The sequence below is a fragment of the Homarus americanus genome, unplaced genomic scaffold (genome assembly GCF_018991925.1).
Source record: "Homarus americanus isolate GMGI-L3 unplaced genomic scaffold, GMGI_Hamer_2.0 scaffold56009, whole genome shotgun sequence".
In the NCBI taxonomy this organism is placed as follows: domain Eukaryota; kingdom Metazoa; phylum Arthropoda; class Malacostraca; order Decapoda; family Nephropidae; genus Homarus; species Homarus americanus.
The window spans coordinates 6,294,429-6,310,663 of record NW_024739542.1 but is presented as its reverse complement, the minus strand read 5'-3'; the positions used below and the strand labels follow the sequence as shown (position 1 = coordinate 6,310,663).

At 39.0% G+C, this 16,235-nt stretch overlaps 1 protein-coding gene across 5 annotated transcripts in view; it reads left to right on the top strand.

Annotated features, from left to right (window-relative positions):
• The window catches only part of LOC121874922, a 67,443-nt gene that overhangs the window by 24,507 nt on the left and 26,701 nt on the right, over window positions 1–16,235 (top strand). For all 5 annotated transcript variants that reach the window (XM_042379273.1, XM_042379271.1, XM_042379275.1 and 2 more), the window contains exons 11-17: window positions 418–1,260; window positions 1,627–1,824; window positions 3,013–3,204; window positions 3,928–4,082; window positions 4,980–5,076; window positions 6,012–6,197; window positions 7,673–8,291. In XM_042379273.1, the coding sequence (XP_042235207.1) occupies window positions 418–1,260; window positions 1,627–1,824; window positions 3,013–3,204; window positions 3,928–4,082; window positions 4,980–5,076; window positions 6,012–6,197; window positions 7,673–8,291 (2,290 nt within the window). The remainder of the gene's footprint in view (window positions 1–417; window positions 1,261–1,626; window positions 1,825–3,012; window positions 3,205–3,927; window positions 4,083–4,979; window positions 5,077–6,011; window positions 6,198–7,672; window positions 8,292–16,235) is intronic.

The window sequence follows — 16,235 nt, the reverse complement described above, 5'->3', positions numbered from 1 at the left end:
GTGGTAGTTGCAGAAGGCCATAATTGTCAAAATTTCATCTAGTTTTAAATATTTAATTACCATGATTGATTAATTTTGGTAATTTTATTTATTATATCAGTACAGTAATTAGGAGATGAAGTTCTAGAATAAATAATCATATATAGAATCCTTATACAGTATCTTGGCCACATCTTCCCAGCTCATTCCTAGTGATATAGCACTGTTACTTGGGCAGGGAAAGTTTACATTTTCCATTTAAATGTTAAAAAAAGTTGTTACACTTTTTCTTTTTTCCTTTCCTTGGGAATACTGTATTTCAGCAATCAGACTTGAAATTTTTTTGTTACCTTGAAGATATTTTTCCTTTACACTTGTCTGTTAAAATTTGACTGTATTTTAATTTTTAAATGTACTGAAGTGCTTACGTATTTCCAGTGCCCTCATGTGAAGTGCTCAATCAAGTTTGCTGCCCAGGGATTGGTGACAGAGTTTCTCACATATATGGGTACACTGACAAGTGGTGTCAGTGGCCCAGATTTAGGTGCAGAAGAACGGCGGAATTTGGCCAACTTGGCCATTATGTGTCATCTTCATCATTTATGTCTACCAGGTCCTCACAAGCCTCCCTCACAGCAACAAGCCTTGAGAAACTTGCTTCTCTTTCTCCGGGACAACCAGTACTATGATGAGATCCTGGCACTGACCCTGGCTGCTGGGGCTTGGCGTTGGGAGACACTGCAATATTTAGCAGCATCACGAGGACTATATTTAGAAAAATTGCAAGTATTGTTATCATCTCGAGCTTCACCAATTTTAGATACGTTAAGTGTTGAGCAGCTGTGTAGTTCCACCAACAAGGACGGTGTTTTACCAATAGCTCGAGAAAGGGAAGCTGGTTATCTACATTGTGTGTCTGATCCAGAGTTGCGTCAGGTTCTTCTGGTTCGGCCATCATTAGCACGGATGCACATTGCCCTTGTCTTAAGTCTGCTAGCCACGGTGGAGATTCCTATTCTCCGCCGCCTGGTTGACCTTTATAATCCCACACAACCAGCCATCAGACCATTCATGCAAACTACTAATGGTAGGAAACAAGCCTTTCCGCCTTTATCATCCATGGTTCAAAATTCATGTCTCCTACCATGTAGTAATGAAGAACTGGTGTCTGTAGAAGCTTTTATAGAGGTGTTTCTAGCCATTATTGTTCAGCTAAACCAAAGAAGAGGCTGGAAGTACAATCCCGACCTCTTGATGTACAAGATGGAGGTTTCCAAAGAGGTAAGAAAGCATTTACTGTACATCTACCTGACTTGTTTGGTCTCTCTCCCTTGATTTTTAAGACAATTTGACTTGCATTCTTATCATGGTGTATTAAACTTTGCTCATAAAATATAGATTACTATGCTATTCCATGTATTTTGAGTATTAAATCTTGTAGAAGCTTGGCAGGCATTATATATAGGCTATGACAAGAGAGTATATAGTTTACTGATGATAGTTTTTCAGGTTAGTTTAAAAAGTATATATTTTACGAATGATAATTTTTACAATGATTAGGGAGTTTTTTATATTTTTTATAATCTCAGAGATTTCCATTTGCAGCTTTTATGTTTATTGACTTTCCCTTTTCTCTTTCCAACATAGCAGAGTGTGCCAGTTCCAATAGAGAAGGTACGTCGCCAGGTGCTTTGTTGTGGTTACGGTCACACTGCTGTGGTCATTAGTGGTGCTGTCTACACTTGGGGTATCCCTGATTATGGTGTCTTGGGACATGGGCCCAGAACTACAACTAATCACAAACTCTTCTCTGGTCTCACTGTTTATCTGCCAGAAGATCAGGAGGTTAGTTTAAATTTATGTCACATCACTACTAATGAATCTAGTGTTTGGACTTGTGTGCAATTGTGTCAGTCTGTCAGCTTGTTCTGTTGATCATAAGTTTAGTTCTTTTTTACCCTTACTCACCAAACTTGGAAGGAAGCTTCCGATATGGAAAAGAAAACACACATTGATTTTGTGGTTAAAAAGGTTAAAGTTCAAGGCTGCTGGACCATAATTTTATATCTGTGTAGCCCTCATTTACCAAACTTAGAAGCTCCTTGTCACGAACAAGAAGACACCCAATGAGTTTAGGGAACTATAGATAACTAAAAGTACTTTTATTGACTCACATTGCTGCAAGTGACTCACTGGTGGTTGTATTGACACCAAATGAATCATAATGATGCCAAGTGAGTCACAAGTGCTCCTGATGATACAAAGTGACTCACAGATACTACTCATAATGATTGTGAATGTATCACAGGTGCTGAAAATAACACCAAGAGTTCATAATGGTGCCAAGTGACTCACAGGTGCTCCTAATGACCCAAAGTAAAATCGGTCAAAAAACGATCTTTACAAAATTGTGTCAGACAATATGACGCAAAGGACGAAGGATTTTGACAACCCTACCGAGACAACAGGGTCCCAGTGTTCATTTTGAAATACATCAACACTCTCCAGTAAAGATAGATTTTTGAGTGACCATACACCATACTTGCTCATAATGACCTCAGGTGATTCATAGGTGAACAAGATGACCCCAAATTGGTGAGTATGCCATGTCACTGCTCTAGTTCTTAATGTCCAGCTAGTAACTTTAGGTCTGTTATATTTGCCAAACTTGGACAGATTTTTATGAAGAAAGGGAAGACAACATTTTCTTTAGGCAAATTGGCATACTGTTTTCTAATCAGTTTTTTAATTATTCCTCATTCTTAATTATTTTCATGTGTGTTCCATTTTATTAGCTTTTCTTATCTTGAGTAAAGAATAGCTTTCATATTAATCTCTCGGACAGAGTATTTATCTCATAATATTTGTGTAGTTAATTTATACCTTTTAGAAATACTTTATCTTTTTTTTTCAGCTTCCTAAATCTCACTGATACACTGCATTCAAAAGTTACATGATTAAGCCCTTTCAGTAAGACGACACATTTAATAGTTCCTTAATTTCCCTATTTTATTTTATTTTATTTCTGTGCAGTCCACCATCAATGGCACCATCCCACATGTGATGGGAGGCTCCAGCCCTCTTGCTCCACTTATGAATGGAAAGGTTACATCCTCCCTTGTGTGTGACGGCTCAGAACCCCGACTTGTGTCGTACTTTGGCCAGATGCGAGCACTGTGTATAGCTGGAGGGAAAAACCATATGCTAGCAGTAACAGATAATGGGGTATGTACTTTTATATCTGTCAGTCACTTATACTGTATTAAGAATGCCATAACCAAAGGTCTTTCCAGTATATAGTTTAATATGTATGTGTGTGTTTGTGATGGGTGCATCTGGGGAGAGAGGCAGGAAAAAAACATTTTTACTCAATAAAAAGAAGAAAGCTCAGTTATTTTGTCATCTAGTGTTGAGTGAGACAACTTCCACATTGCCTCAGCACTTCATGTCCTCTTCATTACTGCACACTCATACACTACATTTAACTTTTACTGTTACCATCATCAATGCATCTGCCATCTCTGCCATGTGTTAAAGAAGGAATCTCATGTTGACTGTATTGTAGTCAAGCTGGTTGTCAAGACCATCTAATAAAATAATCTTTCACTTTTATACTCTCCTTGTCTCCACTTTGTGTCTTGTTTGCAATCTTGTGTCATTCTCCTGGCATACTTAATTTCTGTCATACATCAGAAGCTGTAGAAAATTTTTTGTGAAGTAATGCACAATTTGAAACAGTTATAAATATTTCTCTACTTGTGTACCAAGTGCATGGTCTATGGAATTTTGAAATAGATTTTCTAATCTTATAATTTTTTTTTATAAAATAATAAAATATTCAATAAGGAAAGTAATTTGTATTTATGTAGTTTATTATATTATATTTGGTAGTGTGGCACATATCATCTTTTTACTTGTTATATATTGTACATGATGGTGGTGTTACAGGTGTATGGCTGGGGTAGTAACAAATATGGACAAGTTGGCATAGGAGGAACAGGTAGATGTCCACGACCTACTCTACTAGCCAGCTTGGAAGGCAAAGGCATCATATCTGTTGCCTGTGGTCAGTTCCACTCTTTAGCAGTGAGTGAAGATGGAAAGTAAGTTTACTGGATGTTTACTTTTTAATACAGCACTGTATACACTACATAAAATGGTAATATTTTTGGTGTGAGTATATTATTTTGAAAAGTGGTAGATATGTCATAAATACCTCATCATTGGTTTTAATGTAAGTTTTATCTTCATTAATATGAAAGTCACATGTGAGTTTAGGTGCACTGTACTTCAATTTATGATAGGGTTGCATTCCTGGTAATCCTGTTGTAAATCAAGTAATCATAAATCAAATTGTATTTATTCATTGATTGTCATTATTAATTGGGAGAGACCTTCCTCGAAAAAAAAAAGACACTACTCCAACACATAATAAAATAACACTTTAGAGATATGTACAGTGCTGTAGTTGCATGTAAGCACTTGAAAATGGTTACCCATGCAAGCTTGGAAAATGTCTATTAAATGATGATACTGATGTAGGCAACAATTTAATTAAAAACAAATATTAACTTACTAACCAGATACAGTACCTTGGACATTGTGTGAGGTGGTGCTGCAGAGGTGTTTAGAAGGGTGAGGTAGGGGAATCTCCGTCCCCCTGTGGTTCATCTTCATCTTCCTTAGGAAGTGTTACCACTGGAGTACTGCAGTCATATGTTAATTGATGTGCTCCTCTTTATGTACAGCTGCTTGCTTCCATGGCATGATGTAGCCAATCAGAATGCTTGAAACATAATATTATGTAATATTGATCTTCTTTAGATATAAATTACATGGTTTCCATCTAAAAAAAAAATATTTATATAGTGTATACTGTAATACAGAAGTATTTTAAATAGAAATAGAGGTGTAAATTATATACTATAAGAAAATAGTAAATAGTTATTGCAAATCAAGGTATACCTGTGCTAGAATATTTTACATGTTTCTTGTTCCAGGTTGTACACATGGGGATGGGGCGTACATGGGCAGCTGGGCAATAGTAATGTGGAAGATTGTCTCACTCCCACACCAGTTCAGAGGCTTGCCAGAAAGGTAAGTTTTTACAGCAGTATATGTTTTTGGAATGATATTAGAAAAGTTCACCATTTTAGCTTGAAAAATATAGAAAAAAGAAGACAGAATTTATATTTATTACAGTTTACTCTCTTCACTTATAAGAGAAATCCTGAATACCGTGTGGTTGTTGTTAGAAATGAGAGTTCCTTCATTGATCCCTCAGTCCAGATCATAAGAAAAAGAAGTTTATTGATACATTAATAATTCAGTGTAGGAACTGATGTTTGTTATTGCTGGAAAAAAATTAAGTAAGGGGAAATACTGTACCAGATATGTACCAGTGCAAGAACCCTTTGAAGTCTTGACTATTTCTCTTTGCAGTTGATGGCTCCTCAATTATTTAAACATTTCAAAGAATAAGTAAGACGTTTACATGTTCTGTGAAGTAATGATTTTAAATCATCACTTTTAAAGTTGGATATGAAAGATGAAAAATTGTATTTACCCTATGCCCAGATTTGGTCAGTGGACAGTCATCACCCATGCCATGTGTCTCTAGTAATGACCCCAAATTTGTCAAGTTGTCAAGTCACATAATTTTTACTGGATTGATTTGAAATTTGACAGGATTATTCCTTACTGCTCAGATTTATTTTTTTTAGGGTTAAAATTTGTGGTCACTGGTCACTGTGGTCCCATTACTCTTTGCTTTGTTATTTTTAAGGGTGTGGTGCTATCATGGACTGAGAGGATAACAAGTATTTTGTGTGTGTAAGATTGCTCATGGTTTAATTAAATTTAGACATGACATAATGTATATCTGGGAAAATATTGTTCTGTCATATATGTCATATAGCATTATTGTTAATTTCCTTATTATTCACCATATCAATTCTCTTATTTATCATAATACAGTTTGTTATTCATTTTTTTTTTAGAACAAAATTAATTAGTTTTTTTTATCTTTCCAGCATATTGTGTTAGCAGACGGTGGGTATGCTCATAGTGTGGCCATGTCCTCAGATGGCAATGTATATGCCTGGGGGTGTGGCACATATGGACAGATAGGTAACGGCGGCATTGTGAAGGTGACGAGGCCGGAGAGAGTACCATTGCCTGGTCCTGCGACACATCTGGCTTCGGGCTACTTTCAGAATGTAAGGAAACAACCTATAACTTTGTGTATATGACTTTTTTTTTTTACTCCTGCAAGGCATATCTCATTATATTACAGGGCTACTGGAACACACACACACACACACACACACACACACACACACACACACACACACACACACACACACACACACACACACACACACACACACACACACACACACACACACACACACACACACACACACCACACACACACACACACACACACACACACACTCTCTCTCGTTTTTCTGTCTTTAGTTAACTTTTATTGTTGTAGGATCTTCATTCAACCACTTTCTCTACATCTATGGTCTCATATTGTTTTTCATACACCTGTTGCTTCTTAAATGATCCCCCCCCACCCCTATTGCTTCCAGTGCATCCGTCATCAGTTCTCGCACATAACACCCTTTAAGCAACCTTCCTATATGACCTCTGGGTAGAATAACATGTACTGTAGTTCATTAAGCCCAGAAATATGTCAGGGCATTCATGGGAGACTATATGATCTGAACCAAAGATCAAAGGTCGGTCATTAAATGAGTATGGAAGATTGACTGCTGTGTGAGTATTAAAAGATTGGTGGTGGTTAATAGCTATATGAAAGGGGAAGATTTTTTTTTTCTACCACTTATCAGCTTACTACTAGCCATTTGAGACCGGGAAATCTGTGATGTTTGGTAGGGTCATACTGGATAACACCCTTCTCATGTTATTGATTTTTATTGAATGTTATGTGAAGAATTGATAGATGTGTAAGGATAGATAGTAGCATGAGGATTGGTTGGTGTATGACAATTGGTTAGATTACTGGTGTATGGTAAATGATTGGTGTGTGCAGATTAAAGATTGTCTGTATAGTCTTATTTTGTTTTGATGTACAGAGATTATAGATTGTTTTGTATTGGAGATGGTCTCAATACCTACTATGTGTGATGAACCATTTCAAAGGATTTAAACCCTTTTTACAGAATATTCTGATAATTCCTGAGAACATTGGACAGTATTGCTGTATTAATGTCATATTCAGCTTTTGCTTGGTAATGAAGTGGTTGAGCTTTGTGCAAAACTATTTCAGCATTAATTGGGGATTAGTGTAATGATTTTTGTGCGTTTTAAGACAAGATGCACCTATACTGTACTCTTGCATTCGAGTTGAGAATAGAGTATGGATGGTGGGTGAATGATCCATCTTTGTGTAGTGTATAAGATACTTATTGTTCTTAGAGTACTTCAATATGTACGTGTATATGAAGGATGTTTCAGCCCTGTCCTCTCACATCTACATATTTACTGCGCTAGTTTTCCTTACTATTCCCCCTCACCTTTCTTTAATATTTCTATACCCTGTGATTCACTCCACAAAAGTGGGAGAGGAATAAATACAATAGAAACAAAATAGTTTCATTATCAAATACATAAAGAAATGTGGCTCCTGTTACTATTTTAAAGCCTGGTCTTAATTTTCCAGATTGCTGTAACTAAAAACCACAAAGTGTACATGTGGGGTAATAATCCTGCTTGTCTCCGAGTCCAAGCCCAACTTCAGAGGCGAGCAAGGACAACTCAGCAAGCAGCAGAGGGGATGAGAAAGAATAATGGGGGTGATAGACAGACTGTTGAAACTAGAAATGAAAGTGCAGATATTGGAGTTGAAGTTGAGAAAGAGGTAGAGGGTAGTGAAGAAGCGTGTGTAACTCTTAATGAGAAAAAGAGTGATGTTAATACCAATGGTGCTAATGATAATTATTCTGAGCCAGTAAATACTGTTGATGGCAATGAACATCTCTGTGATGAAGTGCCGATAAGTACAACCGTAGATGATAGTGAAGACACAATTACAACACTGCCTGAAGATGATGAGGACAGTGACAGTACTGATGGTGCCAAGTCTTTCGTTATATCTCCTGAACCATCGCCGGAAAAATTAACAGAGAATGGTGAGGGGAAGAGTGATACAAGTGACGATGTGCCCGAGAGCAAAGCCATGGACTGTGCCAACAGTTCCAGCACAAATCATAGCTCAAATCCTCATGCATCATGTAGCAAGGAGGATTCTTCTACTAGCAACAACTCAAAAAGTGAAGAAAGTAAGTTAGTCTAGTATATATTGATTCATTCATGACAAGTTTCTCCACAACAGGTTCCTGGAGGGACAGTTAATTTGTACATGTGCAGGAAGGTACAAGAAATGGCTTTGTATAGTTGATAATCAACAGGAGAAAAAAATGGCTGTGCATGCTGCCAGGTATTCCAGAAGTTCACCACACTTTTAGTTACACTCTGGTACATTCCATACAACTCTAGACTTAGATTTAAACAAATTAAATTTAAGTCATTGTTTATTACTTTATGAGAAAAATTTATAAAGTTTTATTTCCAATTATGGTTGTACAGTGATGCACTGTAAGACACTCGCCAAATTTCGTGTGAATGCCCAGCTATTGTCAACTTCCTGAGAAAAAGCACATGGTTGAAACAAATGCAGCTGCTGGTGAGCCTCCATGGCTTAAGACCACATTTTTTTTTTTTGCACTTGCTTTGGTTTCTTCTGGTCCACATATTAGCTCTATGCAGCCCGGCCAATTTTGCAAAATGTACTTAAGGCTAATGATTAACTTGGGATGTAAGGACCTGGGAGAAAAATTTTTTAGTGCCAAATCTAGTAGAATTGTAGTACTGCATTGTAACTGGCTTCAGTTAAAGTTCAAGCTGTCATTCTATTCCCCACCCATAAGAAGGTAGATTGCCATGCAGATGCAACCCTTTATTTAAATATCTAGTGTCCAGGATGGGAAGATCCTCTGACCTTCCTGAGTCAAGTACAGTGTTGGGTTTTAAGGGTTGTGACTCCATTTCTTTGGGCAGGATTGACTCTTTATTTTTGGATACTGTAGTTGCCAGTTGGGCCCAGTTTCGATTTTCATTGCAGATTTGTCCTATTGTCTTGTGCTTTTGAGTACTGTGGGTGTTTATGAGAAACAGCAAACTTAAATAAACAAGAAAACAAAAAGCTGACCCTGACTATCAGATAGCTATCATGAATTAAAGAAAGAATTAGGCTATTCTGCTTTGAACAATTAAATTACTAACCCAGTGAAAACTATTATGTCCTTTTTGACGAGAAATGGGGTGACTTCGGACAGTGTTTAAGGTTTTTTCTAAGCTGCAGTTTAAGTTTGAAGGCTAAAAGCATATGTTAAGTATGTTAATAGGCTATCCATTTGTGTCAGCAGAAATTCAACAAACGTCGTACTTTTTTTGTGAAGAGAAGAATTATAGGTGTCTGAAGTCACCCCAGAGATGGGGTGACCTTGGACGGTTCTAGGGTGACTTTGGACATCATGTTAATTCAATGGCTGTACAGGTAAACCTTGATAAATGATGGGGTTAGGATCCAGAAAACCCATCGTTAAGTGAATTAATGTAGATTGGGAGCATTGTAGGTGTTCGTGGTATAATGTTGTCTAGCACTCAGGATGGATGGAAACTCTAAGGTGGTTTTCTTGCATAATATAAGTTATATGATTTACAGTCTGGTGCTTGAGGTGCCGTGTGGTGAGGAGCTGCTCAGTAGAGACGTTCGGTGAGTAGCGTGTTGAAGGAGGTAGATGTGCAGGAGCTTCGTTAGAGAAGATGTTGCCTGTTGCTGGCCTCCTGGTTGAATGAATGCTGACAGCGTGGAGCTTGCTGGAGGAGGTGTTGCTTGTTCAAGAAGAGAGACCAGAATGAGAAAGCTGGTTGGTGAGGAAGCTCAGAGAAGGACAGCTGGTGGGTCGCCATTCTCGCTGGCGGGAGCGAGGACCGCCAGGCAGGCGAGGAGAAGCGAGGGCTGCCAGGCAGCGGTGGAGGAGGAGGTGTTGCTTGTTCAAGAAGATGGTCAGAATGAATCTCACTGGAGAGACAGAGCTTATATACCCAGCAGCCGCGAGTCCTCGATGAGTCATGTTGGGAAAACCCGAGAAAGTCGCCGGTCTTGGTTCCGTTGCTAGGTAATGGTAACATCTGGTGTCGCCGCTCGCTTGGTTGCTAGGATACGGCGGCGCATCGGAATGCGGATACGCAGTTGTAGGGGAGATGTCCACTACAATACTCCCCCTTCCCTCCAGGCGGTGTAGGAGACTTGTTGTCTGTAGAGTTGCTTAGCACATGTGAGGCAGACCGGGCGGTGCATGCCTCATGTGAGACAATGGCGATGGCGTGAATGAGCCGATCGCTGAAATACAACTGTCTAGATACACACTATCTGTGGGAGAAGGGAGACAAAGGGTGTGTGGGGGCGATGAATGTTGTGCTTCCCTCACGACAGGTACAGGGTCATCAGATGCGCCTGCTGGGGTGTGTGGGCCTGGGTCAGGAGCAGGGGCTGCGTCAGCAGAAGCAGATTAGGGCTCGTGACAGCAGCTGGGTCCACGACAGCAGAAGGGTGCAGGACATTAGCAGGGAGTACCTGAGGGAGAAAAGAGGGGTGTGTGTGTGGGTCCGCACTCAGGAACAGAGGCCGCGTCGGGCGGCAGGGGTTACTGCTGGGCCGGGGTCGACGTCTGAGGCAGGACGGGTGTTCTGGGGTCGGTAGGATGTGGTGCTTGGGGCAGGAAGAGGAGCCGGTGTCTGCTTGAAGACTGGGAGCGTGATCAGATTCTCCTCCATCCTGTGTGAGTGCTTATCTCCGGGAGTCACCATTTGTAGGTGTTCGTGGTATAATGTTGTCTTGCACTCAGGATGGATAGAAACTCTAAGGTGGTTTTCTTGTATAATATAAGTTATATGATTTACAGTCTGGTACTGGAGGTGCCGTGTGGTGAGGAGCTGCTCAGTAGAGACGTTCGGTGAGTAGCGTGTTGAAGGAGGTAGATGTGCAGGAGCTTCGTTAGAGAAGATGTTGCCTGTTGCTGGCCTCCTGGTTGAATGAATGCTGACAGCGTGGAGCTTGCTGGAGGAGGTGTTGCTTGTTCAAGAAGAGAGACCAGAATGAGAAAGCTGGTTGGTGAGGAAGCTCAGAGAAGGACAGCTGGTGGGTCGCCATGCTCGCTGGCGGGAGCGAGGACCGCCAGGCAGGCGAGGAGAAGCGAGGGCTGCCAGGCAGCGGCGGAGGAGGAGGTGTTGCTTGTTCAAGAAGATGGTCAGAATGAATCTCACTGGAGAGACAGAGCTTATATACCCAGCAGCCGCGAGTCCTCTATGAGTCATGTTGGGAAAACCCGAGAAAGTCGCCGGTCTTGGTTCCATTGCTAGGTAATGATAACATCTGGTGTCGCCGCTCGCTTGGTTGCTAGGATACGGCGGCGCATCGGAATGCGGATACGCAGTTGTAGGGGAGACGTCCACTACAGCATTATAACATGGGGTTCGGTGGGATACGTTTCCAGCCAGTCCCCAAACACACATGTATCACTAACAAAAAAAAATCCTGCACTTCTAAAATTAATAGAAAAAATTAAACAACATTCACCACTTCCTGAAGAATAAGCCGGGTCATCATCACATGTCCCCTTTGAGGCTATGGGGACTCTTGTAGGTGGAGTGGAGACGTCACTCTGACTCCCACACAGCTTCTGGGGAGTCTCATGCAGTTTCACACTGTCTAGCTTCACCTCAGAGACACGATTGTCTTCGACGCCTTGGTCTTCCCAGACATTTTCAAAGTTCCACTGCACACCTCATGTTCACAAAAAACAGAGCGAATTATGATCACAAAATCTGGTATCGGCCTATGCTGCTCACTTCATTTTCACAACAACAAAGGTGAACCACCTTACAGTCACAAAAACACAGAAAATAACACTTCACAGTCACCATAACATAGTTCAATTTAAACATTAGTGCTGTCCTCTCACTATAAGGAAAAAATATTGATGAAAAGTACAATGTACGATGCTGACCGATAATCAGGAAGCAATGCAATGATGGGTTTATGATCAACAAAGAACAAAGCTGTAGTGCGCAGATTGGCCGTGTGGCAGCACGTGGGTAGGCTAACACGTGACTGTACATAGAAAAATATAATTTGCATTGATGGAATCCTTGCAGAACTGTGATTAATTTGAGTACTGTATATACAACCCATAATTTGCATTAGAGATAAAAAAAAATTCTAACCAATGGATATTTGATGGATATCGTTAAAGCAGTTTTTGTTATTGTATATAGCAAAATGGTCTTTATTCATGACCATTGGAAAGCAGAATATCGCTAAACGAGACATCATTTATCGAGGTGTACCTGTTAAGAGCCTGGCCGGATAAAATTGGGCAGAAATCTGCAACAACAAAATTACATATACAATATAGGTCAAAAAAGGAAGAAGAAACAAGACATGAGAAAACTTAACAAGAAAATTGTATTATGTGAAAATAACATGCTTATTGGTTCTTATAGAGGCTCATTTTTTAAGATATACATTGGGGGAAACAGCAAAACAAATTTAACCATGTTCTTGCATTACCCTCTGAGCTTTAGATTAGTTTTATCATTGTTTCACATCAGTACCATGCACAATGCCATTACTGTGTGGCATAAGTTTTATATCATGCGTTCATGCAAGTACAGGGTATGTGAATAATATTTGGAATGTGCCTCCCAAGTCATTTCTGAGCTGTCCGAAGTCACACCAAATCGAAGACAATTTTCACATACAGCACCCCCATTCAAGTCACATTCTCGGGTATACTATAGGATACAGTGGTCCCTCGGTTAACGAGCGCCTCGGTTAACGAGATTTCGGTTAACGATTTACCTTCCATAAGATTCTTAACTTCGGTTAACAAGCAATCCCTCGATTAACGAGTTTTTTACGAGCCGACTTCAACATGTTTTTGCTTGCATTTGGCGGTCCACCAGCTGTAGTATTAGTCCGCCAATACAGTAATCAGTTTTAGGGCTTAAATTCCTTACTATTTTAGTAAATATCAAGAAGTTTATACTATTCAATAATTTTAAAAGTTTAATATTAACTTTTTTAGTCATTTTAACAATTATTGAACATAATTGAAGGTAAAGAAACTAGTTTCTGGCGTGCCATCCAGCCTGTTAACACACCAGACAGGCGTTAGTCTCTCTGTTTTCAGTGGAGGTAACATCTTGCTTGAGACTCTCTTCAACTAAACGCTTTTTTTCTGTTTCCAAGCAAATTATTGGTCATTTTGAAATATATTTTACATATTGACAATATATAATGCAGTGCAGTGTTGATTTAAAGAAAATAATCTTGAAAAACACCAAGAGAGCTAAAATTTTATGGGTGAAATGGTGCCATGGGGTGACTTCTCTTCCACCCCAATGCCTTCTCTTCTTCCTTCTCTTCCACCCCCATTCTAATTCCCATCATCATCCAGGAGCCTTCTACATACACACCTCAAAGTAAGTGTACTTTTCTACCTTTTTTGTTGAATTTAGGCAATTTTCGGTGAGCTGGAACCAATTACCCAAAAACCCATTGAAACAATGGTTTCGGTTAACGAGTTTTTCGGTTAACGAGCAACCTGCTGGAACGGATTGTGCTCGTTAACCGAGGGACCACTGTATATCAAGCACCCTAGATTGTTTCTAAATTTTCAAGATAAACAAGTTTCTAATATTTTTATCTTGTTATATTACTCTGTACTCTGGTATATTCCTACCAGAGAGAGTTTTGTAACGTTTGAAATTTGGGAAAAAAATGGATTTTGATTATTAACTTCTATTTATTATTTCCAGTTTAAACTAGCAAATGATACTCACATATGAAGACTACATAATTAGGGCAACATTTTGATAGTAAGAAAATTTTGCTTGCTGTATCTGTCTTTGAGCTGTCACCGCTTCAACTATTTTTCCAAAGCCATTTTATTACCTGATTTGATAACTGGTGACCACTGCTGTTAAGACAGGTTTGTATCAGTTTCATTTGTAACTTCAGATATGAATACTAGTCATATTTCCTACAGTACTCTATCGGTAAGTATTTCTCAAGTGTGAACGAATTTCTGATTTGACAAAATGTATAGTTACGTAGTTTGAAAAAGCTGATGTTTCCACTGTAGCTTAATAAGGACAAAAGTTATTGTTATAAAGTAAAAATAAGTATACAAAAAGCTTTGATTATTTTCTGTATCAGAAGTTAAATAAGCAGTTGAGCTCTGTCGGTACTGTTTAGGAATCCTCTTTTAAACATGGTATTGTTTGAATGCAATTTCTATTTTAAGGGGTATTTACAGTTCATGTGCCCAGTTTTCCCAGCAACTTTCAATGTAGTACACTTGGTTAACAAAAGGGTGTAGGGTACTCCCCAGTGTGGTTAGTCATGTGCGAGATGCTCAGTTTATCTTGTTATTACCTCTTGGTGGCATCATTTGGAGCAGAAACACCCCCTTCCCCATTGACTCCTGCAGAAGGCATTAATATAAATTCTCCTCCAACTGCTGATGGTATCCTATCACCAACAACTAACCCTCAACAGACACCATAAATGTCAGCTTCACCAATTAAGAGTTTTCCGTTATTGTGAGTTTTAAGATAAATTTATTATTGTTTGTGTTAACAAAATACTGTAATGTTTTTCATTCTCCCTTTGATTAGCTATATATATTATGTATTGTATAACTTTGACTGTCACAGTTTGCCCTCCTTGACACGGGTAACCACCTTCCACAATCGCTACAGCGATATCTCAGTTGGGGAAGGTTTTCGGTTCTTGCACAAATCACCAGGGGGTCTGTGGTCAATAATACAGTCGGCCCTTAACATTCGCGGGGGTTAGGTAACAGAGATACCCGTGAATGTTAAAAATCCGTGTACTATTGCTGCTGCCCCCCCCCCCCAAAATCCCTGGCCCCCCATGTCCTTATTTACCGTATATACCTGTGTGTAGTTCGAGTTTTTAAGACCAAATTATTTGGCAAAAATTGGGGGTTGACCTATAAACGGGTAATAGTTTCATTAGGTTGAAAAATATTTACCAGTAACTACCAGTAAACAATGGAAACGATGCACCAACACACCACCAGCTGTGAGTGTCGGTACAGTTGCCAGGGCAGATCTCTTGCGAGCCCAAAGTAGCCAAATCCATGGTATGGTAGCACAGGACGATGTAAAACAAAGTATTCATTTATTAAAGTTAATTTATAGATACTGGACATAAATTTTTGTTCATTACATTTGAAACATCAATCTTTGTTAATTAAATTTGAAACAAGAGAAAACTACGATACTGGATTTTCATTAAAATATTACATCACAAGTATATTTTACCTTAACTGTGACTGAATGAATATATTCTCGGAAATAAATATGGAAATGTAATATTTTTGCTGGAATGACGTACATATTATAGTGGGAAGTGGGATAAAATCATGACGAAAGACTTTCGCATTCTTTCTTTGTTCAAAATATTTTACCGTAATCGCTTTTCGAATGGTTTTCAGTTAAAAAACTGTTGTACTCGTACTGTATTACAATAATATTCTATCCTATCATTAGCCTTATAATCCCACAACTGAAAACCATTCGAAAAGCGATTAAGGTAACATCTTTTGAACGAAAGAAAGCCAAAGTCATTGCTTTCGTCACTTTCCACTGTAATACGTACATCATTTCAGCAAAAATATTACATTTCCATGTTCTCAGAAATAAATGGTAGTTTTGTTGAAACGTAATGTACAGTATTTAACATTAAAATGCAAAAATAGCTGTAAAAACAATTAATACACCCGCAATGTACTGGCTGGCATCTCCACTCGTCCCTGCTCCCGCCAGTCACCTCCTCCCCGCTCTATCCCTCCGCCTCCTCCACATCGTCACTACTGTTGTATTACAATAATATCCTATCCTAATTGACTTGAATAAATACTACGATACCATATTTCTGAATATTTTCATTAAAATCCATCAAAATCATTTTCCTTGTCATCGTCTGCAGCACCAAACAGCTTCTCCCAGTCTTCTCCTTGAACAGGGCTAGAGGGTACGTGTTTTTTGAATCGTTTTCAATTAAAAAAATTTTACATCACACGTATATTTTACCTAAACTGCGCCTGAATGAATATATTCTTGGAAAT